The 26,767-nt window shown below is 40.9% G+C and overlaps 1 protein-coding gene across 1 annotated transcript in view; it reads left to right on the forward strand.

Annotated features, from left to right (window-relative positions):
* The window catches only part of ATP8A1 (ATPase phospholipid transporting 8A1), a 203,370-nt gene that overhangs the window by 157,421 nt on the left and 19,182 nt on the right, over nucleotides 1-26,767 (forward strand). The window contains exons 32-35 of the mRNA XM_077758868.1: nucleotides 1,532-1,588; nucleotides 2,497-2,604; nucleotides 22,780-22,868; nucleotides 23,575-23,667. Coding sequence (XP_077614994.1) covers nucleotides 1,532-1,588; nucleotides 2,497-2,604; nucleotides 22,780-22,868; nucleotides 23,575-23,667 — 347 coding nt within the window. The remainder of the gene's footprint in view (nucleotides 1-1,531; nucleotides 1,589-2,496; nucleotides 2,605-22,779; nucleotides 22,869-23,574; nucleotides 23,668-26,767) is intronic.

The following is a 26,767-nucleotide window of genomic DNA, read 5'->3' on the forward strand; positions in this document are numbered from 1 at the left end:
TCTCTTAAAACATGAATGCAGAACAGAAATAAGTAACTCCTTGGTAGAGTAAGTTTAGAAATTAATCAGAGGTGGTATCATGGATGTGTTTTAGGGGTGCATTCAGGTACTCAGGACTCAGGAAGGTGTTTTTCTTTATGTCAGTCTTATGTCTCTTAATTTTGAACTTTTATATGGCTTATTAATGAGCACTTGCATTTTAAGAGTTTTATTTCTACAGATATTAATCCTAAATTGCCATTAGATATCTTGTTGAGAAAGCCCAAACGCTTCACGTGAGCCTGACTTTATGACCCCGTGGGGAAGCCCCTAATGTTATCTGAACACCCTGAAAGTGCCTACAGTAGACAGTAGAGCTAGCAAGTGTGCACTGACCACCCGTGCGAGGCTGACGGCACACTGCCCCCGCCTCTGTGCCCAGAATTCCCGTGACTACTAACAGTGTTTAAAACTTTAATTATAAATAGATAATAACAGATAAGAGTGCAGGGCCAAGCACTGTTCTTGGTGTTTTGTACCCACACCCCTATGAGGAAGGTGATCTTCTTCAGTCCCAGTTTACAAGATGAAGGGGCAGAGACATAGATGTCAAGTAACTTGCCTTGTTCCTTAACCAAAGCACCTAATAAATGGTGGCGCATTGCACACAAGTCGTGTGACTCTGGGGCATGTCCAGTTAACCTTTGTGCCACGCTGTGACAACACAGGGCAGCTCGTTACAGCAGGTCCCCTTACTTCAGAATCACTAGCAGTCGATAATGGGTGTGTACACCACGGAGAGTATAACAGGCTTTTCTATCCTAATCAGTAGAGTTTTAAGTAAGTAGAGTAACAGAGTAAGTCTTTAAATTTCTAAATATGCAGTTATATTTCTTTTAGAATTTATCTTTAAAATTCAGGAAGTAGGAACTTTAAGTATTACAGATGATATTTTTTCAATGTTTTTAAAAAAATTTTTTAAGTTTATTATACTTATCTTGAGAGAGAGCACTAGAGAGAGCATGGGAAGGGCAGTGAGAGAGGAAGAGAGAGAGAATTCTAAGCAGACTCTGGACTATTAGTGCAGAGCCCAATGTGGAGCTCGAACTCATGAACCATGAGATCATGACCTGAGCCAAAACCACGAGTCAGTCGCTTAACCGACTGAGCCACCTAGACGCCCCATTACAGATGATATAAAATAAAATCAAAGCACGCTTGAATCCAAGTTACTGCAGGTGTATATTCACTGTTCACAAGCTGTACAGGAAGCAGGCAGCCACAGGCCTCGTGGACGGACCGTGGGGCTGTGCAGGTGAGGAGGGCAGGGATGGTGGTGGGAGTGCGGTGCTGCTAACGGGCAGTTCTGACAGGCCACGCCGCCATCATCCACCTGTTTCTTTGCCTGGTGGGTGTACAAGGCAAGCTGTGACTCACCTACCAGTCCCATAGTCAAACACATGGTGTAATACCTGGTCTCTATAACCCTCGCTTTCAATCATTGGAACTGTCCCATTTATGAAATAAAATAATGTTTTCCCTTCTGTCTTAGTTCGTGGTGATAACCGTGTGTTTGAAAGCTGGATTGGAGACCTCCTATTGGACATGGGTAAGGGTATCTCTAACCACTCGAGGCGTGTCACGTTTATGTAGGTGTTAACTGCGAACATTGTTGTTCTTTATTCTAACTTCATGTATCCCTGTAACCTCAGCCCACAGATTGTTCATTGTGAGGGTTCTTGGGTGAAAGGGGGAGAACTGGGGGATTCTAGTTTGTCTGAATTGGAAACTGAATAAAGAAAACTTAAATAGGTTTATTGACTATACAAGTTTCAGAGCCTTTAATATATTATTATATACTGTGAATATCCCAGGAAGGAGAGAAGCTTCCAAACTTATTTGACTAAGACTCTTTTCTTAGTAGAATGTGTCACAAGATGCATTCAGCAGAAAACCCATTGGAAAATTATTTTCAAAATCAGCAATGTTAGCAAAAGATTTGTCCTCAGACATTTGTAAGTATCCAATTTGGGTAAAAACAAGTTCCACTTCAGAACATTAGTTTTACAGAATCCAGGTAGAGAGACCCAGGAAACAAAAAGAAATGAAAGTTTGATGTTCAGGAGAAAGATGGCCACAAGAAATGTGACATTCCTCGACATACCGGTGGCATTCTCCCACATATCTGACTTCTCCTGGAGAGAGCATGCAAAGCGAAAATAAAGGAGGTTAAAGATGGTAGCAGGTGAGAGCGAGGAGAGTCAGAGGAGGAAGAGAGAGACAGAACAGATCTAAATGCCAGTAGCACAAACATCCTAGCCGTGGTTGGAAGACATTAGCATTAGCCCTGGTGAAGGATCCAGTTAAAACATGCACACGTCATTATTTAGAAATTCCCATAGATACTTTTTGATGGATGTAGGAAAAAATTAATAAGGGAATTTGTGAAAGCTTCGTTAATGTTTGTGGACCCAGTCTACCTAAAAGTCTCGTGACTTAGACTCTCTTCCTTCACAGTTCAGCCACATAGCGATTTGGGGCAGCATCGTACTCTGGGTGGTGTTTTTTGGAATCTACTCATCTCTGTGGCCCGCTGTTCCGATGGCCCCTGATATGTCAGGAGAGGTAATGTGTCGCAACAACTCGGGATCCAACAAATCTTAAAAATTGATGTTCCTTAATGAACTTTAGTTGTTTGGCGTGGATTTGTATTGAAATAGTATTTAGCCATTTAAAAGCTATTTTTAATTTCCACAGTTGCAAGTGATAAATCTTGAGAGAACATTTTCAGACATTCTACTTAAATTTGACTTATGCTTTCAAAAGCCTATCTGGAACACTAAAATGTGGCGGTTAGCAGCTTGATTCATGTTCAGAATCTCCGTCTAGAAGATGCCATTTTAAAATGAGACTATAAATGCACAGATACATTTTGGATCAGAGATTTGGGGAAATGGTGAACTACATCTTTGGGACAGTCTGTCATATTTCTTCTGTTATCTCTCATTCTACGGAAAAGTCTACCGTCACTAGATTAAATGCGCTTTTAGAGTCGTCTTAATGAGATTGGTTTAGTTTTCATTTTGAACAAGTCAGGGCATCTGACATTTCAGCCTTATCACAGTCCATTTTCAGTTCTGTCTTTCAGGTTCTGGTTACACTGGTAGGAATTGAGTTATTAGGTGTCCGTGGGGGAGTGTCACAAGATCTCCTTCCCTTCAGAAGAGATTCCAGCAGTAGGAGGGTTTANTGGAAAAGTCTACCGTCACTAGATTAAATGCACTTTTAGAGTCTTAATGAGATTGGTTTAGTTTTCATTTTGAACAAGTCAGGGCATCTGACGTTTCAGCCTTATCACAGTCCATTTTCAGTTCTGTCTTTCAGGTTCTGGTTACACTGGTAGGAATTGAGTTATTAGGTGTCCGTGGGGGAGTGTCACAAGATCTCCTTCCCTTCAGAAGAGATTCCAGCAGTAGGAGGGTTTATGATTTCAATTGCAGGAAATTTGACATAAAATGTATAAAAGAAAATGTGGAAAACATTTCAGGATTTCCTGTGACCTCACAGTAACTTGCAAACCAAGGAAATGTGAGCTCCGTTACAGTACATTGTTGTCCTGCAGCCACAGGAAAGCTTTCCAGTGGTTTCCATGAATTTGTTGCCCTTAAGTACTGCCTGAGTACCTTTCACTTTTGACAGTCTGGTTTATAGATCATTTTCATGAAATTTTATCTGACAGCATCCTGCTTTTTATAAATTAGCAGAATGCAGACACATTTGAAAAAAAATGTTTGTGGTTAAATTTATTAGAGAGAGGCATTATATACTATTACAGCAAAACCAGACGTATCGAGGAACGTGTACTTCCTTCCACCAAAGGTGAAGGCCTCTTTGGAAACATGTACTGTGAACTCTAGAAAATTTACAGCATGTATTTTGAGGAAACCAGAGAAAGCTGTGAATGCATCTGCTTACCTTGGTTTGAGTCCTTTTTTCCTGAAGAAGTAAAATCAAAGACTCTATGTGGTCTTGAAGATACCACTCGGAAAAGCAGTTCTTTGTTTTTTGTTGGTGTGCTCTGTCTGACTGGACCTGCTTTTCCTTGAGGTTAATTCCAATTTAATATCATTTTCACTAGACCTCATTTTACCTCACTTCTTAATGTTTTATCTTCAAAATGAATCCCACAAAAGATGTTGAGATTCAGATGGTTTAAGCCACTGTAGCCAAGAGCCTTGATGACAAGAACAGAGGTTTTGACCACCTACTTCTAGAACAAGTGTGAAGTTTGATTGGCTTTTTGCCAACCAAATATAATTCTACCCTTGCCTGTAGAATTCCTGGTATTACCCACACACAGAACTTAATATCCTCTCCTGAGATTTGCGGTGATGCCGTGTTTAATTCAAAGTGAAATGAATGTCAGTACTCCATCACGTTTCTCTTCACTTCACATACAGTGGGAAGTGCTAACAGGGATTCTTTTTCTTGTTATTTTATTACTACCGATTCTTTGAATACGGCATTTAAATAGCTAGGGCTCCACTGAAAATATGAAAAACAGATTAATTTCACGGTAGGCTTGACTAGTTTGTCCAAAATGTAAGGCTGTTGAATTTATTCAAAGAAAAAAATACTTTAAATTTATGTAGTACTTACTGCTTAATAGCCTTTTGCTCTGTGTGTGTGTGTATGTGTGTGTGTGTGTGTGTGTGTGAGTGTGTGCGCACACACAAATGAGCCTCATGGCAACTCTCAAAAAAGAATTTAACAAGGATGCCACTCAGATTCTCAGGGATAGAGAATCTACATTTACTGTTTCCTGGGCATTAAGGTAATAAATCCCAAGAATAGTTGTAGAAGTACTCAATTTTTGAACTTTTTTTAAAGTTTATTTATTTATTTTGAGAGAGAGCGAGAGCATAAGCGGAGGAGGGGAAGAGAGAGAGAGGGAGAGAGAGACTCCCAAGCAAGCTCTGTGCTGTCAGCATAGAGCCTGACGTGGAGCTAGAACTCACGAATCATAAGATCATGACCTGAGCTGAAATCAACAGTCAGATACTTAACCAACTGAGCCATCCAGGTGCCCCAGTTTTTGAACATTTTTATTATGTGTAGAGAGTCACAAGTTCTACTGTAACCCAATTTAATTTCAGAAAGAAGTAACTGCCTTTAGGTTTACATCTTTCTAAGCTTAAAATTCTATATTTCAATCAAGAGTATAGCCAGATACATACATACGTCTATACAAACATGAAAATATATAAAAAATTTATTTATGTACCAATATTTATATCTGTATGTGCAATATAATATAATGTATTACTATATATATATATTATTATATATATTAGCATTCCTCAACTTGACGTGTTTTATGTAATCCACATAACAAAACACAGCCCAGGGCAGCCCCCAGGACTTCAGGCTCCTCCACAGGATTTGTGGTGTGGTGTGGTGTGGCATGTAATAACCTTCTGTCACAACCACTACCGAGCCTCAGTGTCTAATCCCAAGACTGTACTCAGGATTCCAGTCCTTTCCTGTATTGATGAGACAGCAGCTCCTCCTGAAACAAAACAATTAAATACGTATGTATGTTTGCTTGCCTAAAAGCTTAATAAAGACTAACAGGGACAGTCCAGGATCCCGAGAACTGAAAACGGTAGCCTGTTGGCCCATCCTGGTTCAGGTGATATTTTAGAGGATAGTGATACACTGTGGGGTGTCAGCAAGACAGAGCAGCTCTTCAAGAAGGCAACTGAGATCTAGGAAAAATAATCCCTAATGTATATTAAATACTGAATGTGTATTAAACACTTTATCCCAGGAACTGCTCTAAATACTTTATATGCATTCACTCAGTCAATACACCACCTCTGTGTTGAGACTCTTCCATCATTCAGGCCCTGTTCTAGACACTGGGGATTCAATAAATCAGACAAAAGCTCATGCACTTCTTAGCTCACTTTTCTAGTGGGAGAAAACAGATAAGTGACAGATGTAATATAAAGACAGATATAAGTAGTGTAGAGAAAATGGTAGCCAGCAAAGCGGGGTCAAGAGCCAAGATTTCAGTCGTGTTTCCCATACAGCTTTATGGCTTTTACTTATGGCCAGATCAAGAGCCAAGGTGCCGGGATCTGACTTGGGGCTCCATGGCAGGACCGCGGCTGCTGTGTCCTAAACCTTTGAAGAGGTTATCACAGTCACCCAGGTGAGAGGTCACGGTGGCAGGGATCAGGAGGACGGCAGTGGTGCAAGGGGTCAGGTCCCAAACCTCCTTTAAAGGTGGAGCCAGTTGGGTTTGCCGACAGACCGGATGGCAGGAGTGAGGGTAAAAGAAGCCAAGGCAGCCCCCGTTGTGTTGTCTGTGAATGTCGTTAGGAGCGCTTGTCCTCTGTTACCCGGGCCCTCACTGCAGACTTGTTATAACCACTTTACAGATGAGGAAACAGAGACACAGAGAAGATACAGAGGCAGATTTCAGCGCAAATAGAACATCTAAAGAGCCCATATGTAGTGACGTCTAGTGGCAGAACAGGACGAGGGCTCATGGGACCGACCCTTTCTGCACCCGTTGGCCACCAGTGATACTTGGAATCTACCATCTGCACATCCAGGGCTGCCTTCCAACTCCTAAGAGTCAGATCTCTCTGTGCTTCTCTTCACTCTGTTCTCTCCAGAGGAACAGCTTACATGTTGCAAGGGCACAGACTGTTTTGCTCTAGTTAACGGGATCTCAGGGTGCAAACTGCACACAAATTAGGCAACTTACAGGTACAGGCCTCATGCTTCTATATTCAGCCGGACGCGTCTTCACACATAGGTCAGGATTTCATAGTCTTTCCAATTTACATTCTTAGTTCAGCGTGGCAGCCCCGTCTGAAGGTCTGAAGACAGAGCTATTTCTTTCAACGTGTTGAAAGAAAACCCTCCCAGCACTAAGAGGGGAAGGGAAGGGAAGGGAACCAACATTTAGTGTGCGCACACCACGTTCCCCAGGCACTGTGTTTGATTTCAAGCAATCCTTGTTTTATTTAAACCCATATAATAAGCCTTTGTGGTAAGCAAAGCAATAGCAGTGACTTAGAGAATTTACCCCAGGTTTTCTTTTCAAATTCCATTGGTTTCCTCTAACATCCTAAGGATCGAGATGCCCTCTCTTTGGGGGCCTTGCTATTCCTTACGTCCAAGTGGGAAAGTCTTTTTTCTGTGCTTTCCTTCCTATAGCTGTCTTCCCTGCACTCCGTTGATTTCCCTGATTTATCTATTTCCTGGGATACCTGGGGCCCTCATCAGTTTCCCAAAGTTGGCCAGTTACAGACATGTGCCCATCTCTTTTAGAGAGGGCACAAAGGACCCAAATTTTTAACTCTCCCTTTTCAACACCTACCTAACTCCCTAAATACATTTATAGAAAGTCCATCTCATTTCATATCCTAGACTCTTGCCTCTTCTTAACAGTGATATCAGTGTAAAAAATACCATTCTCATTTTTAAAAATTCACATTAAATTGAAAACCCAATCATCTCATTATCATTAGAGAATGTATAGTTGCCACTATGATAGTAATAGGGCCTCATTTATTGAAGGCCAGTCACCATTCTAGCGCTTTCCATGCCTTCACTCATTTAACACTGTGAACATTTAATACAACCTGGTGTGGTAAGTTCTGTTATATATTTCACAGACATGAGGTGGTTACATAATATTCTCAAGGTCACATAGCTTGTGAGTGAGCTGAGATTGGAACCCAGACACAGTCTGTACGCTTAACCTCCTTACACACTGTTTCTTCTACGTCTCTTCTCTCCTCTCTACTAAGGCCTTTCCTCCCAGCCCCATCAACCTTAAAGACATTAGATGCCTATCAGTGCCACCAATCAAAAGACTTCTGTCTGGTCAGTAAACTAAGGAATGTGTGATCTGTATATATTATTTCTGTCTTCAAGCTGTACTTAAGAGCTATACTCATTTATCACGGACCGAGGGTTCTTTTGACACCATCCATTGGTTTCTTTCCCCTTTACTTCAGCACATTTTACATGCATGAAGTTCTACAAATCTCTTCCCCAAATATCTCCAAGTTTAATGCAGTCCTCAGGGAGTCCAGCTACAGCCAGATCAGGTGGCTCTCGGTTGGTGGCAGGGTGTTCCCACTTGGGAACATTCCTTCCTATAGTTCTGCACTTTGTTTCCATTACAGTAATTCTCCATCTCTGTCCAGAATAAAGATTCGATGATCATGATTAACAAATATTCCAGTACCACAAATATTGAAATATTTAACTATTTAGGGAATGCCTGATATCGGGGCGGGGGACAGTGGATGATGCAAAGGTAGAACTCCAACAATGAGAAAGTATTGAGGAAAGGAAAGGAAAAGAAAAAGAAAATAGTGTGACAGGCTTGGCTGCGACTTTAAAAATGTCGCTGTCTTCCTCTTCGCAAATATGGTTGTGATTTAAGAGAAGGACTTTTTTTTCTTTTTTTCAGACCTGACTTGTATTTTTTCACACCAGTACAACAATTTATGGGGCAAGGTAGACCCTGGGGAGAAGTGCTATGTTATATAAACATATGCTAGCCTGCTTTTCCGACTTGTCTAGGTGATGTTACTGAGTATTTTTATTTCCAGAAAAAAAATATTTTAGTCACTATGATTAGTACACCAGATTAAAAACTGAAAAGCAAGCTACATCAAGGATCATTTCATATCACGATTAATACCAGAAGCTTAGTATCGGCAAACGTTTAAATTTATCGTGGCTTTGCAGACACGCGCTGTAAAGTCCTCCCGAGCGCCATCTGGTTCTGCTCTCCCTGGCCTAAGGGATCTATAAAACTACTGAAGGAAATTGAAGTTAAGGAACAAGCATGTGTTTTACAGAATTTCAGATCTCTTGATTGAGGTTTGTAAAGCCTCTCTGAAAAACAATAAAAATCTTTGTTGAACTCTTTGGTGTCACCCCTGTAGGAAAGGTATTAATAAACGAGATTAGTGTTATGATTTTCCTAAATTGTGCCATTGCCCACTTTACCAACACAATAAATTACTTTACATATGAGGAATTTCCTGGTTGAAATCGTCCTTATTCATCTATCAGCTTTTAATTACCTAGATAACATGTAATAATTTATTGGTCACAAGACCAGCCCTTGCCGATGGGGTGGGGCAGTGTTATGATACAATGAAGTTTCATCCAAAATGACTGTGCTTAGCCAAGGGGCCTGGAGGGAACAACTACGCAGAACTCTCTCAGAAGTTCTTCAATGAGGCAACAGTTGGGAGCCCATCCAGGAAATCATGCCGTTGGTCAACAGTCTTCATGCCCCTGACAGTAAATGAGACAGGCCAGACTTTCACAGCGCTGAAGGCAGCCTGTTGCATAGCTGCTTCCAAGCCCATTTTGTAGAGAGAAGCCTATGTAGAAACACAAAGAAGAAGCAGAGAGCTATGGATCTGAGAACTGTGATGGCAAATCAGGACACTTTGAAATTAGAGCTCTCTTTAGAGTCTTTACGAGAACTGGCATTGCTTTTTGTAGACACAGCATCTTTTCTGACAAAGCAGAGCAAATGTATATTGAGTGACTAATGTTTGCATTAGGCAGTGGAGGATCCACAGATGGATTGAAGTTGGTTCTTTCCCTTAAGAATCTCATTGCTAATGAGGGGGACGTCTGGGTGGCTCAGTCAGTGAAGCATCCGACTTCAGCTAAGGTCATGATCTCGTGGTTTGTGGGTTCGACCCCTCTGTCAGGCTCTGTGCTGACAGCTCAGAGCCTGGAGCCTGCTTCAGATTCTGAGTCTCCTTCTCTCTGCCCCTCCCCTACTCACGCTCTGTCTCTCTTTCTCTCTCTTTCTCTCTCTCAAAAATAAATAAACCTTAAAAGTCTTAAAGATAAAAAGAATCTCATTGCTAATGAAGGGATGCTAATGTCATAACTGCGAGGGATGATATGGTGCACCCACAGTGCCATGGCAGTGAGCAAACCACAGGAAACTGGACAAAGCCAGCTGTTAGTGGGGCAGAGCTTTGACCATTCTCTGGAATCAGTTCATTCTTGTATTCGTTCATTCCATAAATGTGTGCTGAGTGTTTAATGGGTGCTAGACAGTTTCTAGGTAATCTGTTAATTAGGCCAGATCCCTATTAGCACCCAGGTTGAAGGGACCAGGGAATGGGAGGGAGAAACAATCACTAAGTCAACAAATGACTAAAGGTGATTTCACAAAGTGATAGGAAGAAACAGGGTGACATGATAAAGGGTAGGACTATAATGCCTGCTCCAAAAAGGTCTTTTTGAAGACGGAATGATTAAGCTGAAACTCAAAATGATGCGTGCATGAAAAAGAGTGTTTCAGGACTGAAGGAACAGCAGGTGCCCACACCCCAAGGCAGGCATGCTGGAGCAGAGAGGCTGGGAACGAGTGCTGGGAGGAGTCAGTGAGATGGGCAGAGGGCAGCTCACCTCGCCCTCAAGCTCAGCATTTTCACTCATAAGACCAGCACAGCTTCTTGTTTCTGAGTGACGTGCCTGGGACTCCAGCAGAAATGCTCGTAAAGGAAATCGCAAATGTCACTGTATGATCTGCTTCAGAAAAGGTCATAACTGAACATAGTTCTTGTGTTCTGCGTTAGTGTAAGACAGATCATCAGTGACTGGGCAAAAGCTACTTTGTTCCATGTTATCACTTTGGCTTCCTGGTGTGTATCGTACAAACCAAGTTATTTTATGGCATATTTTCTTTTCTTTTTTTTTTTTAATGTTTTTATTTATTTCTAGGAGAGAGAGAGACAGCGTGAGCAGGGGAGGGTCAGAGAGAGAGGGAGTCACAGACTCTGAAACAGGCTCCAGGCTCTGAGCTGGCAGTCAGCACAGAGCCCGACGCGGGGCTCGAACCCACGAACCGCCAGATCATGACCTAAGCGAAAGTCAGACGCTTAACCGACTAAGCCACCCAGGAGCCCCTATGACATATTTTCTGGAATTAAATGATAGCAGCTTTACTTCTCTCTCATGTAAAAGAAGTTTGGTGGTAGCAGGCAGCCCAAGGCTGGTGTGGCAACTGCACCGTCCTCAAGAACCAGGTTTCTTGTATTTGGTGCGCTGCCAACCTTAGTGTGTTTCCTCATAGTCCAAAGTGGCTGCTTCAGCTCTAGCCATTTTACCAACATTCCAGCCAACCAGAAAGGGAGGAAGAAAGATTAACCTTTTCTCTTTGACACTCTTTCCTAGACAGTGCCCACCACATTTCCACTCAGATCTCATAGGCCAAGAGCTCACATCAAGCTGCAACAAGAGAGCCAGAGGAATATAGTGCAAGCTAGAAGACAAAGTGTCCAGCCAAGAATCAAGTGTTTGCATCTAAGAAGGGGAGAGGGGATATACTGGGGAACAAGTAGAAGTTTTTGCCATGAAGATCAGTAGTTTTTCAACCTAAGCCATTTAACAACCTTTCTATGTCTTTCTTAGAGCTAAGTGCTTTTTGAATTTTTGAGTTTCTTAAAAATCATTTCCTAAAAGAGATGCTAATTATGTGACAGGATGGAGGTGTTAGCTAATCCCAGTGGTACTCACGTTGCAATTTATAAACGTATCAAATCAACACATTGTACGCCTTAAACTTACATAATGTTACATGTTAATTATAGCTCAATAAAGCTGGAAAATGAATTTAAAATTTTTTTTTAAATGTCTACAATCTGAAATATAGGTCAGTATGTTTCATAGATTGAATTGCTAGTAATCAAACAATTGATGTTTTATGAGATAGCTTTTGAGATAAAGAGCCATCACAAAATTATAAAACCCTGTAGGAATGATAGACTAGGGAAATAGATTGAGCACTGAGATAATGAACACCGTCTTACACAATTTACCCAGGAACATCATAACATTTTAAAACTCTATTTCTTATAATAAAAAGAATATTTGGTTACTAACTCTGTCCTCATTTTTGTGGTACTTTTAAGTTTTTTAAATAGTACAGTAAGATTAAAACAAAACAAATTCTGTTCTTAATTATTTTCGCTATTCTGGGAACTAGATCCCTGGAAAATAAAGTTTCAGAGCCACATATATCCTAGTGCTCTTGATTCCTTTATAGAAAGATTATTTTTTGTGTCCAGTTCTCAGTGTATATGTGTATGAAGTGAAACTTTATTTTTTTAAAAAGTTAACTTATCAACTCAGGCCCCAACCAACTCTTCCTGCTCTTCCTCTGAACATCCTTCTTAATCATTTATTTTCTCTCTACTCCCTTTGCCAGAGGGTGGAGGTACAAAGTCTGCTGCTGGCATCATACAGCTATAGATGGAATGTTGGTTCTGAGTTGCTCAGGGTGATCACGCCTGCTTGAGCCCCTCGCCACCATCCAGAAATGTCCGCTGGAGGGGGGGCGGAAAGCACATAAGTGCTATGAGCTGGTATCTAATTTGCATATTTGTCTATGATTTGGAACCATTTGCAAATTTTCTAAGATTTTTATTTGTTTGTTTGGAATAACCCAAGCCAGGGGTTTCCTTTGTCTCTGAGTAAGTGAGAGCTGCTGGGAATAATTGCAAACATACTGGAGTTTATTGGAAACACCCTTCTCCTTAGTTGTCTTCTGGGTGTTCTGCCCTGTCTGTTTTTGTGGAGAAAGTAAGAATTCATCCTGTCTGTAAGCCCAAGTCAGCTCAATACAACTGAGATTTACAGAGTATCTGTGTGGCGGGATCGATAATGGATGTCAGTGGATCATTAGGTGAAAAAAGAGAGTCCTCTTGGGGAGATGGAGTCTTGTGGATAAAATAACAGAGTAATAACAGGTAATAACAATTACCTGTTGAGGTAATTGTGGCGGATGCTAATTACCATGGTCAGGATGCTCAAGCAAAGAAGGACTTTGGGGCTGCTAAGGTAGGGAATAGCTGGGGTTAGAGCTGAAAAGTTAAGCAAAGACTAGGTCACAGAAACCTCCTTAAACATCATTAACATCATTACTTTAAGCCATGGAAAATGGCTTTTCATTATGATGAAATACATGGTATTCTAGAAAGTACCTGAAACCATAGAATAAATATTTGGATCAGAGGGTGTGATAGATAAATGCTAATAATAAACCACTAGGGGTGAAAAACATTTTAAATTTTGACATGAATATAATATAATTAAAAATTTGTAAGAATTTTTTCAGCTAAAATAAGACATCAAAGACCTTTCTCAGTGACAAGCACCAGAACATAGAACTTAGCACGTGAATTCCTCTGTCATTGGGTTTTATCAAACAGGTTTTGAGCTAGGCTGCCCCATATGTGTAGCCCCTGAAGGATTTCAGTGGAAGTTCATGTCTTCAAGGCAAAGTGTATATGAGCTTGAAGTTTATCTCTGATTAAAGTAGGTGAAGGCACCACTTAGTGCTGACCCAGTGATACTTAGTTACCTCCAAATTCAGCCGTATACCCAGGTACCACAATTAATTTAGATAGAAAGGCTCAAGCCTCTGGGAAAAGCTTACACAATGTAGAGACCTTGACAGTGTCACACCATGGAGTTTCCCAAGCCTTGGTCACAGAAACATTTTCAGGAACGTTTGCAGGTTTAAATTCAAACCCAGCCCAGTATTGTCCGGAAGCAGCATTGATTTTGATGAGCCGATATGGAGTTCCCATACATCAGTGGTCATGTTGCCTGAAGGCACAGTTCTGATACACTAAATAGTATCCTATTTATATAAAATTTGTATTTTGCCATATAAATATAGATGCTCAAGTTGTGGATTTCAGTCTTCAAAGTACCAAAAGGATCCTTGTATCTCAGATTCAGTGAATCAGCTCGTCCAGTTCCCCTGAGACCAGGGACTGAGAAAAATGACCTCCACGAGGAAGGATGATCTGGGTAACTGAGGTTGGACGAGATGGGCGTGGACGTGGAACATGGCGACACAGAGTGTGCCTTTTCTGAAGAAATATCCTGCTGGCAGAACAGAGATGAAGCATTGAGGCACCATAGGGAGAAGAGAGTGTGATGTGCTTGGAAAGACCCAGAGAATTTGTATGAAAAGAAACAATACCTGAAAACCTGAGGTTGAGCACTGAATTTTTTTTTTTTATGAAGATGATTTCAGAGGAGACCAGGATTAACTGAGATGGAGGAGCAGGCAAGAGAAGTTAAGTGAGCTTATAACTTGCTGGATGGCTTTGAAAAAAGAGAGATGTGGGCGATGGCAAGATGTGAGGTCGTCCACACCGGGGCGCAGACCATCCCTGCACAGGAAGGGTCACTCTACCAAGGTGTTTCAGAGGCGCCATGGCAGGAAGGACAATTACACTCTTGGGTCCGACACCCTACTGACCAGATCCCAAGAAGCATGTAATGGGATATATAAGCTGTATATAATAAATGCTTGGATTTTTTCCCGAAAACTTGTTAACGCCCTTGGAAAAGCCCTAAATCTCCAAAGATAAGCCCTTCTACACAAAGAAAATGAAAGGTCCCATTCACAGCAACAGGAAAGACATTAGCCAGATACGTATATGGTTAATGAGAAGAAAACTAGAAAATCAGACAAGTGAGAGAAATACAAAGAAACAAGTTGAATAAATAAACATACCATGTTCCTGAACGGGAGGATCATTGTTGAATCGTCTCTTCTTCCCAATTAGAGAACCATTTGGGAAAAAAGAAAATACATCTATCTTCTCGTTATGATTGTAACTGAGCCTTGGAAAATAATCCTAAATGCAGAAAGAGAGCTTAGGTTCTGACTGAAAATAGGAGTTTTATTATAACTATTTTGAACGCTTCTCATATCAGTGAAAATTGACGGTATTTTTGTTTTTTAAGTAAAGTTCATAATTTTGATTTGTGTGAGCGGCTTAGAGTCACTAAATACACTTTGGAAAATAGAGAAAAAGGTGAGAAAAAACAGCACTGCTCCGTATTCAAAGGTCATCACTGTTAACATACTGGCATACTGGTCCAGTCTTTTTTTTTTTTTTTTAAACCCTTGATTTGCACACTTAACTTTGATTAAACTATTTGTTGTATGTTTATTTATTTTGAGAAAGAGCAGGGGAGGCACAGAGAGAGGGAGAACCCCAAGCAGGCTCTGCACTGTCAGCACAGAGCCCCACATGGGGCTCAAACTCAGGAACCATGAGATGATCTGAGCCAAAATCACGAGTAGGATGCTTAACCCATTGAGCCACCCAGGTGATCCAACAATTTATTCTTTCAACAAATACAAGTCTAAGGACTATTCTAGCTGTCAAGGGTACAGCAGTGAAGAAAATGGAAAACTCCTGCTCTCGGGCGCATATATTCTGGAAGAGAGGGGGGAGGGAGGGAGGGAGAGGGAAACAAACATGTCTGTTCTGTAGCACACTGGATGGTAGTAAGTGCCTTAGAGAAATATATAGTGTAGAAAAGAGGACAGAAAATACTGATGTGACAGTGGGATGCTGTTTTAAGTGGGTGGTCATGGAAGGCATCAGTGGAAAGGTGACCTTGAGCAAAGATCAGAAGACATGGTGGGAGCTGAAGCCAGGGTGGAAGGGCTATGAAGTGGGTAGAATCCGGATTTACAAGGGAGAAGGGTTTTGTTCTTAGAATCCTTGTAATTTTTAAACATTTTTTATTTGATAAAATGGACATAATTTACTGTGTATCATCTTAAAACACTTTTAAGTCTGTTTGTTTGTTTTGAGAGAGACAGATCATGAGGGAGGACGGAGAAAGAAAGGGAGAGAGAGAGAATCCCAAGCAAGCTCCACAACATCAGCATGGAGCCCAATGCAAGGCTTGAACCCACGAACCATGAGATCATGATCTGAGCCAAAACCAAGAGTTGGAGGCTCAACTGACTGAGCTAGCCAGATGCCCCAGCCATTTTAAACATTTTGAAGTGTACAGTTTGGCGGCATTAAGTGCATCCACAGTGTTGTGCAGCCATCACCACCATCCATCTCGAGAACTTTTCCGTCATCCTGAACTGAAACTCCATGTGTATTAAACAGTTACTGCCCATTCCCCCTTCTCCCCAGCCCCTGGCCACCACTATCCTACCTTCTGTCTCTGAATTGGACTGTTCTAGGTGCCTCATATACAGGGAAATGTATAGTATATGTCCTTTTGTGTCTGGCTTATTTAATTTAAGCATAATGTCTTCAGGACTCATCTATTATTGTAGCCTGTGTCCAAATTTCATTTTTTAGGCTGACATCCAGTTGTATGTATAAGCCACATTTCATTTATCCATTTATCTATTGATACTCCACCCTTTAACTCTTGTAAATATTGCTGCTATGAATATTGGTGTGGATTTTATTAAGTAGAGCAGTGCAGATTTGCCAAAGGCCTGATGTGCAGTTTGGGAGAAAAGGAGGAAGCAAAGCTGACTCCTAAGTTTTTGGGCCAGAGCAGCTGGCAGGATAAAGGTTGTATTTGTTGAGTTGGAGAAGGCTGGGATTATATTGTCTTCTTTTTATTTGACATCGCAAAGTATTCATGTAGCTAATAAAAGTCCTCATTGATGTTGGTAGGAGACATTCCTTGTCTTCCTGCCCATTCTACGTCCCTTCCCAACCTCCCTCCAAAATGTTGTTCTTTCCAGTTATCCCATTTTTCCCCAACTTACTGAAATCTTTCTGTTGATTCAGATGAGAGAAGGGGTAGTTAGACATACCTCACTTTTAATGGGTGTTGCTCAGTCTTTTTAACAGAAATGATAACCCAGGTTGAAAAAGGATTGTTAAGGAGCTGGATCAACCTTTTCTCCCACCTCCTCAGATCACATAAACACCTAGTTATAGCTGCTTCCAGGGTAACTCCCTACCAGAACACAAGAAAATCAAGCAAACGGTAACTGTCCCATCTCAGGAGTGTAGTCCCAAGTCTCTGCAAACACTGGACTGTAAGAACATATTTATTAATAATGTATTGAGCACCTGCTTTGTGGTTAAGTGCTTTGGTTGTGAGAATTCATCAAAGATGTATTTCTTTCTCTTATAGAATTTATGCTCTAACTGGAAGACAAAGGAACACCTAGAAAATGAGTTGTAGGTACCAAAATGGAAGCCCAAAGCAGTGTCAACTAAGCCAAGTCTAAGGAAGGAAGTGCAATCTGATGTGAAAATTCATTAAACAGGAGTCAAGAGACGGAAGGGCCGGAGGCTGAGAGAAACCTGGGAACATTCCAAGAACTGAAACACGTGGATAGCTAGAGATGGGGGCTGGCTTAGAAGGTGACGTGGGGGGGACACCTGGGCTCAGTGGGTTAAGCATCTGACTTCAGCTCAGGTCATGATCTTGCAGTTTGTGAGTTCGAGCCCCACATCGGGCTCCACGCTGATAGCTCAGAGCCTGGAGCCTTCTCTTTCTCTGCCCCTCACCTGCTCGTACTCTGTCACTCTCTCCCTCAAAATGAATAAACGTTTTAAAAAAAGAAGATGATGATGTGTGGAAGTCATCAGATGTCAGGCAGATGAGGTCTTGAAGTCATGTGAAGGATTTTGCACTCTGTCCTCAGGGTGGTACAAAACCATTGAGTGGGTTTAATGCAAAAACTGCTAAAATCTAATATGTACTTCGGAAGTGTCCCTCTGGCCTCAGTGGGTTAGAAGCAGAGCAGCACTGGAGTCAGTAAGTCTAGCTTGTAGGCTGTTAGGATGACGGCCACATTTTTGACTGGGATAATGGCAGCAGGGTTGGCATAAAGCACATAGTAGGTCCGAAGATATTATCACAACGGAAGCTGGTGGTATAGAGAGACCAGAATAGAGCCCAGTTTTATGTCATACACCGTTGATGAAGCCATTCTCTAGATAGAGTGCACAATGGAAGAGCAGGTTTGGGGGGGAAACTATGTGTGTTCATTTTGAGACGTATTAAGTTCAAAGTACCTGTGCAACATTTAAGTTCAGAGCTGCTCAGTCTGAAGTACAAGAGATGTGAGCCATGGGGAGAGATTGTGACTGATCCCCATATAGATAATAGAAAACACCAACCTTCCTGGGGAATGTGTTTACATGATACCAGAAGCCTCCTGACAGAATACCAGGATATTTTACCTTTCCCTTTGTTTAGGGCTCTTGTAGACAATCAGTTTTCTAATAATTGCAGTCTGTGAACAGCATCTTTAACAGCTTGGATAATATTCTCTAATATGGATATACATTTACATAACCAGCCACATGGTGTCCTGCTAGTTTTTCACTGCTGTTTTGCTATTTAAAGAACCCACAATGAATGTTTGCATTCCCCCAAATTATCCCTATGGGATGTGTTAGTAAGCAGAATGTGGCAAAAGTATTCCATGGTGGATAAATACATTTAGAGAAACCTTAATTTAAAAAAAAAAACATTCAGAGGCACCTGGCTGCCTCAGTTGGAAGATCAAGTGTGACTCTTGATCCTGGGGTCATGAGTTTGAGCCTCACATTGGGTGTAGAGATTACTTAATAAAACAGGAAGGAAAGTAGGAAGGAGGGAGGGAGAGAGGAAGAAAAGTAGATTGGTTCAGTAGTGTTCTTTACAGTGATTTCTTAAAGCCTCAAATATGCTTCTTTGCAGTGTAACTCTTCAAGAGGGCGCTGCTGTGGTTTGCTTATACCTTCACTAAGCCTTGGGCCATAACATAAGCTTTTTGGGGGTAGTGCTTTCAGGGCTAGTGACCACAGAAGTTTCATGGGATACTAACCTATACCCAAAACCTGTCCCAAATTTCAGCACATAGTTCCAGAAACTGAATTATCAAATTAACAGGAACGAATGTTTATGCACTTGATGCACACTGCCAAATAACCTTTCCCAAAGGTGAGTACATTGCCAGTGGGAATATAAATTGTTACAAAGAGCTGCTGCCCCCACACCAGCTGTGATAGTGAATTGTTTAAATCTGACCTAATTTGTAGCGTTTCTAGGACTACAGAGAAGATCAGCACTTTTCCATGTTATTGATTAGTTACCACTGCTTCTGTGAATATCTTCTCTGGTCTTTTGCCTCTTTATTGGAATCTTAGCTATTCTTATGAAGACAAATGGTCTAGTTTTATAATCAGATATTAATGTAGAATTTCATGTATTTGTGGCAGTCATTCTCCCAGCTTTTATCATTTACTTTTAGTTCTTTTAAAACATGTGGAACTTATACATTTTTATAAATCCATTCTTTACAGCATTTCTTTTTGTAGTTTTTTTTTTTTTTTTTACTGTTTTCAAGCTTAGAAAGGCCTTTTATAAATCTTTATCTAGAGACTTAATAATCACTTCTTGGTTTTTTGTTGTTATTGACATGAATTCTTAGCCTCCTTGGAATTTATATTAACCTATCTTGTCGCCCTCCCTGAAAAACAACTAAGCAATATTTACAGCACTGTTTTCCAAATAATTTTTCCTTCCTAAATTAATATCCCCAGACAGCCTTAAATAATCTTAATGAAAAAGATAATTTGTCTCCATTTCCTAAATTAGCAAATTGAGATGAATGGCAATTTATTAGTGGTCAGTTGCCTTGGTCAGTTTCAGTCTTGAGAAAACTGTATTGTGACGTTAATGCGACGAAAAGCATTACATTTACAAACTGACTCAGGCTAAATTTGATACTGCGACACAAATTCTCTTCCTCCTCGAAGCTCATGGGAGAGATCACTAGAAAGTAAGAAAGACCTAGGGTGTTTGAAGACATTTGAAAAGTAAATGAAGAAAGGAAAGGCTGTTCATCAGCGTCAGTAATAAAAGCAGCCACTCTGCAAACATTGTGGGGTTTAATTCTTCCAAGTCCACTTTCCAGCTGAGGAAGAAGAGGCTGGGAGTTACTTCCCCCAAATGGAAGAGCGAGGAAGGGCAGAGCCAGGACTCCTTCCAGGGCTGTTTATTGTCAGTCCCGCTCCAGTCAGGGTCCAAGGAGATAGTCTGAGGACTGCCCAAAGGGCCTCCGCTTTCAGGCAGCATCTGTACTTTATCCAAGGGTAAGATTCCTAGTGTACCACTCTGACATTTATAGTGTAAAAGGAGGGTTAGAGTGAAGAACCGCGTCACCCAAGTTGTATAGGTAGGTAGCACCTGTAAATTCGCTCTCCTACAAGACTGAACTTGGGGGCCCTGGAGGGGAAGAAGTGTTTCTAGTGTGGGAACTAGGTGCTAGGGGATCACCTCAAGTGGGTTCAAGGTAAGCCCCTCTTATCTGGTGAAGCCCCTCGGCTTGGCCAAAATGCCCGCAAGCGCCTGTTTTCTCAAACGTTCTTCTCTGCAAGTTCATGTGGAAGTTTCAGAACAATTCCTCCTGCCCCCAGCCTACATTTTCGGGTTTTCAGGGAGCAGTTGGGTGGTTTTGGAAGCCTGCGCGGCCGGAGGGTGAGCCAGCGCTGCCGCGCAGAGACAAGCGCTCGTTTGTTCCCAGCGCAGGCCTGTGCCCTCCGGTTTACCGGCTTTGCGGCGACGTCGACCGAGCCTTTCTCAAGTCCCCCAAGTCCCCCGGGAGCCACTTTTGTGGCAGATTCCATTTGGCTTCACAGGGCCTCGAGGAGGGGCCGTGGGGGCCACTTGGCACGGCCCACCAAGCTCCCACGTTCAGAGCAATTTGCAAACTGCTCTCGGAGGGAGCCGCAGCCCGGGCCCCCGAACAGGCCGCGCCTGTTTCCCCCATTGTCTGCGGGGATCGGGCGCCTTTCCCCAGCTGACCTGCCTGCGAGTGGCGAGATGTGAAAAGTTAGAGACAAAAATGGTCTCTACAGACTGAGGGGGAGCTTTCTTGTACAGAAAGGAAGGAAATACCTCTGTGGGATTTTATTTTTTTTCTCCCCCGTTCTTCATCCAAAAAATACAAAGAGACTCTCTGTCTTTAATGCGAATGTCGGCTTTAAATCTTTTAGGTTTGGATTAACTCTGCAAAAGAAAAAAAATCTGACAGGCTTTCAGATATTACGCAGAAAAACTTTTTTCCCCTCAATTCATGTTGTTCATTTGTAAAGCCAAAGGCTGGTGGACTGAATAGTGGGCGCCCGTTGTTCCCCATTCATAGTTAACATCACAATGGTCAGAATTAGCAACCCAGAGTCTCCACCACTTTTGCCTTTTCCACCAGCGACATTTAAGACAAGGTGGCAAAGGCAAGCATAAATCTTTCTTCTTTTGCCCCTAAATTAAAATAGATTAAAATTAAGCCAAGCAAATGAGGTCGTTTTCAGTTATGTGACTTAGAATCTTAGCTACCTTTTCTTCCCAAAAGGAAAAAGAAATGTGGTTGTTTCAGGGTTTTGTGGGGTTTGTTTGATTTTTGTTTGTTTGTTTGTTTTCTTTTTTTTGGAAGTTCTTACCTCACTAAAAAGCTTCCTTCAATCTAAAACAAATCCCACTGATTTGATAGACATTTCCTATTACGTAGTAATTGTTGGTTTTCACTATAGAGGATGTCAGCAAACATGTTGAAGATCATGTTTTGCTTATAAAATGAAGTGACTTTTATGTGAATATTTTTCGTCTTGTCGGTGTCTAGAATATAGGTGCTATTCCATTGAATCCACGTGGCCACACTTATTTTCTGAAATTCTTTTGTAATACCATGTTTTTATTTTGAACATGCTCAGAGCTACTTAATTCTATATATAGGGAAAAAGAAATCATAGCATCCTTGAACTGGCAGTCTATTATCAATGAGCCCGTGTTAATGCAANACATAATTTAAAAGTAGTAATCTTCGTATCAGGTAATGATTGATGATAAGGAATGTTAATATGTAATTGCATAGTGAGTGGCCTGTAAGAATGAAACTCTAGATCATTTTTAATTCCTGAACCACACCTGGTTTAAAAAAAAAATCCTTGTGAAGTTGAGTAGAGTGCAAATGTCCATGCATTAGTTGGCTGCTTTTTAATGGAGTTATATGGATACATTTATGCTTTATGCCCTTAAACAGGTACTGCAAACTTACTCTGGCAAACAGAGAGACTCAAAGTATTTCCTTTGGTTTTACCGTGTGGCATATCCCTTTTAAATTCTGTATAATCTAATTATATTACAAAGGGATTTTTATTATAATTGCAAATCGCTAATAGATTATTACTTTTTTAAGCATAGAATCATTTTATTTTCAACCCAAAAGGTTCTGATATAGCCATTTAGTATTTGATACAAAGGAATGATTTTAATCATTTTTAACACACTTCTCTTCGGGTTTTACACTCTAGATATTTGGTTTGACTTTAGCAGTAACAGGCCCATACTGATACAAGTAATGTAAATCTTTGAACAAAAATTAAGATTATTCTGCCTAATGTCATAGATAGCTTAATTTGATAATACTAAATCGGGACTTATCTGGATGGCTTTTTAATATAATATTTTACAAAAACAAAGTTAATTTTTATTGGCCAGAAATAGTAAATTTAATTTCTAACTAGAATTTATTTTACATGGTGTATTATAAGAGAATTTAAGCCAGGGTATATTTGATGTTTGCTCCAAAAGATTGATTTTGATATTCTAAGTTATAAAAGAAGGTCAAAGTTTATTACTCCACATACTGACCACAGTAATAAAAATCTCACATAAAAGTATGAAAAGATTTGGCACATGATAAAACCCTGCTATATTAGCTACTTGAGGGGGAAAAAATAGATGTAGTAAAGACATGTTTTAACACATTTGGCATTTGATTTCAGATTCTGCATAAGTTTGGATTTAGTTATTGTATATCCTCTTGCAGAATGAGATCTTTTTAAATTATTTACTTAAAATCATATAAAAGCTGAACACGAATGACATATGTCTTAGTTTTTAAAGTAGTGTTGTTTCTGATGGTTTACCCAGGCTGCCATGTTGTTTAGTTCCGGAGTCTTTTGGATGGGCTTGTTATTTATCCCTGTGGCATCTCTCCTTCTTGATGTGGCATACAAGGTGTAAGTATACTACTCGGTTATGTACTTAAAAGTATCGATGTATATTTATCCTCCGATTTCTCCAGCTATAACATCAGCTCGAGAATGTAGTTTGTCCAATGGGAATTAGTAATATTGATTAGTTCTGCCTCATAAATAAAGAACAGATGAGTGATTGAGAAATTAGAAAAGTAAGTTAAAGACTGAATGAGAAGTAGAGCAAGTACTTTCAATTAATAGGAGACAGTACATTTTTAGAAATCAGCCAGAAAAATCCAGGTGGAAGAAAAAATTCTGTTAGCTCCAAACACATATATATTTTATTAATGAACAATAGCTGTGGAGGGAAAAAAGGTTTTTGCCCGCCTGTTTCAAAGCATATATAAAATACAGAATGAAAGGAACAAAACTTTACTAAGAATTATCAGTTTTAAAATGTTGTCTCTCCCCTCAAAAAAAAAGATATCCCTAAAGTTAATTTTATGATGCTTATTTAATAACTGTGAGAGTTTTAATTATTATAAACCTAAACCATTCCTTTTAAGACTGTTGTTTCTGCAATTACATAACACTCAAAATTACTGTAATTTTTAGATTCTATTGAAAACTGGTCGCCTATACTCTGGTTACTGTTGTACCGAGCAGCACATTAATAAACCAGTTTTGTAATGTGTGAAATCCTCATATGAAGATTTACGTGCAAATCTTCTTTTTTTTTTCCTTTCAGTATCAAGAGAACTGCTTTTAAAACATTAGTAGATGAAGTTCAGGAGCTGGAGGCAAAATCTCAAGACCCAGGTGCAGTTGTCCTTGGAAAAAGGTAAGGTACCCACTGAATATGTTCTTTCCCAAGTGAACTTTTATCTTTCACTAGTGGTTGGAAATAAGTGGTCAGACTTATATTTATCACTTTACATGGGGCTAGCGGTGTGGATAGATTTTAGAATCAGAGAGATGTAGATTCAAACCAAGTCTGTCACTCACTCGCTATGTGTAACCTTAGCCAAGTTGCTAAATGCTCCTGAGCCTCAATTTTCTCATCTAGAAAATGGGGGTAATATTACCCACCTCATAGCTAGTTTTTAGAATTAAATAAGATATAATTGATAAAGTATCTTGGTGTCTGGTGCTTAATGAGCTTTGAATAAATGGTGGTTACAAATATTAGTGCGTTATTAAAATGAAAGGGAAAAAAGGCCTTTAGCTTGAAACCGTATCTGTAATAAAATAGTGTGTAACGAAAATCAGAGCTTGACACAGGGCAAAGTGCAGTAGCAGTCAGCGCATATTAGGAACTGACCCTGGCATGTGTCACACATGAAGTGAATTGTGTCTGCCAAGTCCTTTCCTTAGTACCACCCCCTCAAAAGAGCAAGGTTCGAAACCTAATCCAATTTACTACATTCACAAAACGTTATGAGAAAGAAATTAAACTGTTTTGAAAGCAGTCTATAATAAAACACAATGATGAAGGTAATACCAAGGATTTACTTTTTTCTTCCCTCTTCACACTAACATGAGCTCAAGTTTTGTCTACACCATAGGAAATGCTTTGCTTTGCTCGGATGTCTGTCGCTGTCATCATGATCCAGTTACCCAGTTTGACAGGATTAAGTAAGTGTCAGACTGGGAACTCAAGCTGAGACCTTGGCTTCCAGCCTCGGCTCGCTCTCGTTAGGCCAGGAGGGCTCATCACACGCACACACCTGTCTGTGCATCTCTAGCAAAAGTCCTCACACTGCCATTTGTGGAGCGTTCACTACATGCTAAGCACTGACCGCTTCGTATGTGCTGTCACACTGGAGCCCCATAACAGTCCTGTACAAATTCATCACCCCAGCAGCACCTGGGTGGCTCGGTCAGTTGAGCATCCGACTTTGACTCAGGTCATGATCATGCAGTCCATGGGTTCAAGCCCCACATTGAGCTCTGTGTTGACAGCTCAGAGCCTGGAACCTGCTTCTGATTCTATGTCTCCTCTCTCTCTGCCGGCTCACACTCTTGTCTGTCTCTCTCTCAAAAATAAATAAACATTGAAAATTTTCAAATTAGTCACCCCATTCTTTCCAGATAAGGAAACAGGGACTTAGATGAAGTTCTCAGTCCAAAATAAAAGAGCAGGGCCTTGAGCCCGCGTTAGCGGATTCTGAAGCCCCGAACTCCTAACCATTCACTCTCCTCCCTCCTTGTGTTGCTTTTTCAAGAACGAGCTATAGCGGCAAAAACAGCCTCCACCACCTGCCAAAGTCCGTGACCTCTGTTGGTTGGTGTCCTTGTGTGTATGATGGAAATGGTGACACCTCCTTTCAGGGTTATGAGTATTCTTCACCCGCCACCTTGTGCTCATCTGTGTCCCTTCCTCTAAACATGGACACCCGGCCCATTGCCTGGCACAAGTAGCCCCCCAGTCAGCCTTGTCTGCTGTTCACTCTGGCTGTAAAATGGACGCGATAAGCATTCTGGCTCACAGAATTGTAAATGTACCTGTTTACTAACAGCTATTAGGGAAAGGCCATTGATAATACCGCTACTCCCCTGAGGAGGCAATTTCTTATGTTTGTAAGGATGTTAATGACCCTTAGGTTTTGCCCCTGCATGTGATACTTGGTTTTCCTGGTTTGTGGTCATACAGGTGACTCAGTAGTTCATAAAGTCAGGCTGAGGGCATGACGTGAGGACCTCCAGGTTGTAAGAGTCAGTGAGTCTCTGATGTAGGTCGCCGCTTCCATTAAAAAACAATAAGAGGGATGCCCGGCTGGCTCAGTAGGTAGAGCATGAGGTGCTTGCTCTTGGAATCATGGGTTCGAACCCCATGTTAGGTATAGAGATTACTTTTTTTAAAAAGTCAGCGAGCTTAAAAGGAATGAAGTGGATTCCACCGTAAGTGACCAACTTCTCCATAGAAAATGCATCAGATAAATTTTCTGCTGCTGCCTCATTTGCCTAAAATAGCTGTTCAGCTTTTCTCAAGAGCAAAGAAATGAGTTAGCTGTCTACACCATGAAAACCCGTGGTGTAACACATACCCCATGCTGCTGCTGCTGCTGCTAGTGGGCTACCAGAAGGATGGCTCAGCACCACCACAGTGCCTTCCTGCTGGGTGCCAGCTCGAGGAGGAGGGAAGAAAAAGGATCTGTGAAAGAAGAAAAATAGCAACTGGTTGGAAAAGTCTTTATGCTAAATAGTTACATTCTAAAGCAATTATAGAAATTGTCAGAGTGATTTTACTGCCAGGATTTTAAGATTTTAAGTAATCTCTACAACCAACATGGAGCTCCAACTCACAACCCCGAGATCAAGAGGTGCATCCTCGGGGCGTCTGGGTGGCTCAGTCGGTTAAGTGTCAGACTTCAGCTCAGGTCATGATCTCACAGTTTTTGAGTTCAGGTCCCACATCAGGCTCTGTGCTGACAACTCAAAGCCTGGAGCCTGCTTCGGATTCTGTGTCTCCCTCTCTCTCTTCCCCTCCCCCCCTTAAAAACTAAAGAAAACATTAAAAAATAAAAGAGAGTCACATGCTGTACCAGCTGGGTCCACCAGGCACCCCACTGCCAGGGTTATTTTAGGAATCTTGGAGAATGAGATGGATGTAAAATTTCAAAAAACTTAGCTAATCTTGTCTACATTTTCAAAGAGGGTGAAATTGTGACTTCTATGTAGTCTAGTGATATCAGACTTTAGTTCCAAAACACCGTGTTTTCTACCTCCCAGTCCTTGTACAGGCTGCTCCCTTGTTTAGGAGTTGATACCCTCCTACAGATTGGGAAGCCTAATTCCTAGTTTTCAAAACCCAGCTCAGATGGAATTACCTCAACTTTTCTTACATAAAATGAATTCCTCCTCTGCTCTCTGGTTACTTTACGCTTCTGTTGTCACATTTATTTTATTGTATTGTAATGTGTTTATCCTGTGTGTTTGTT

Source organism: Crocuta crocuta, unplaced genomic scaffold, assembly GCF_008692635.1.
Source record: "Crocuta crocuta isolate KB4526 unplaced genomic scaffold, BGI_CrCroc_1.0 scaffold223, whole genome shotgun sequence".
NCBI lineage: Eukaryota > Metazoa > Chordata > Mammalia > Carnivora > Hyaenidae > Crocuta > Crocuta crocuta.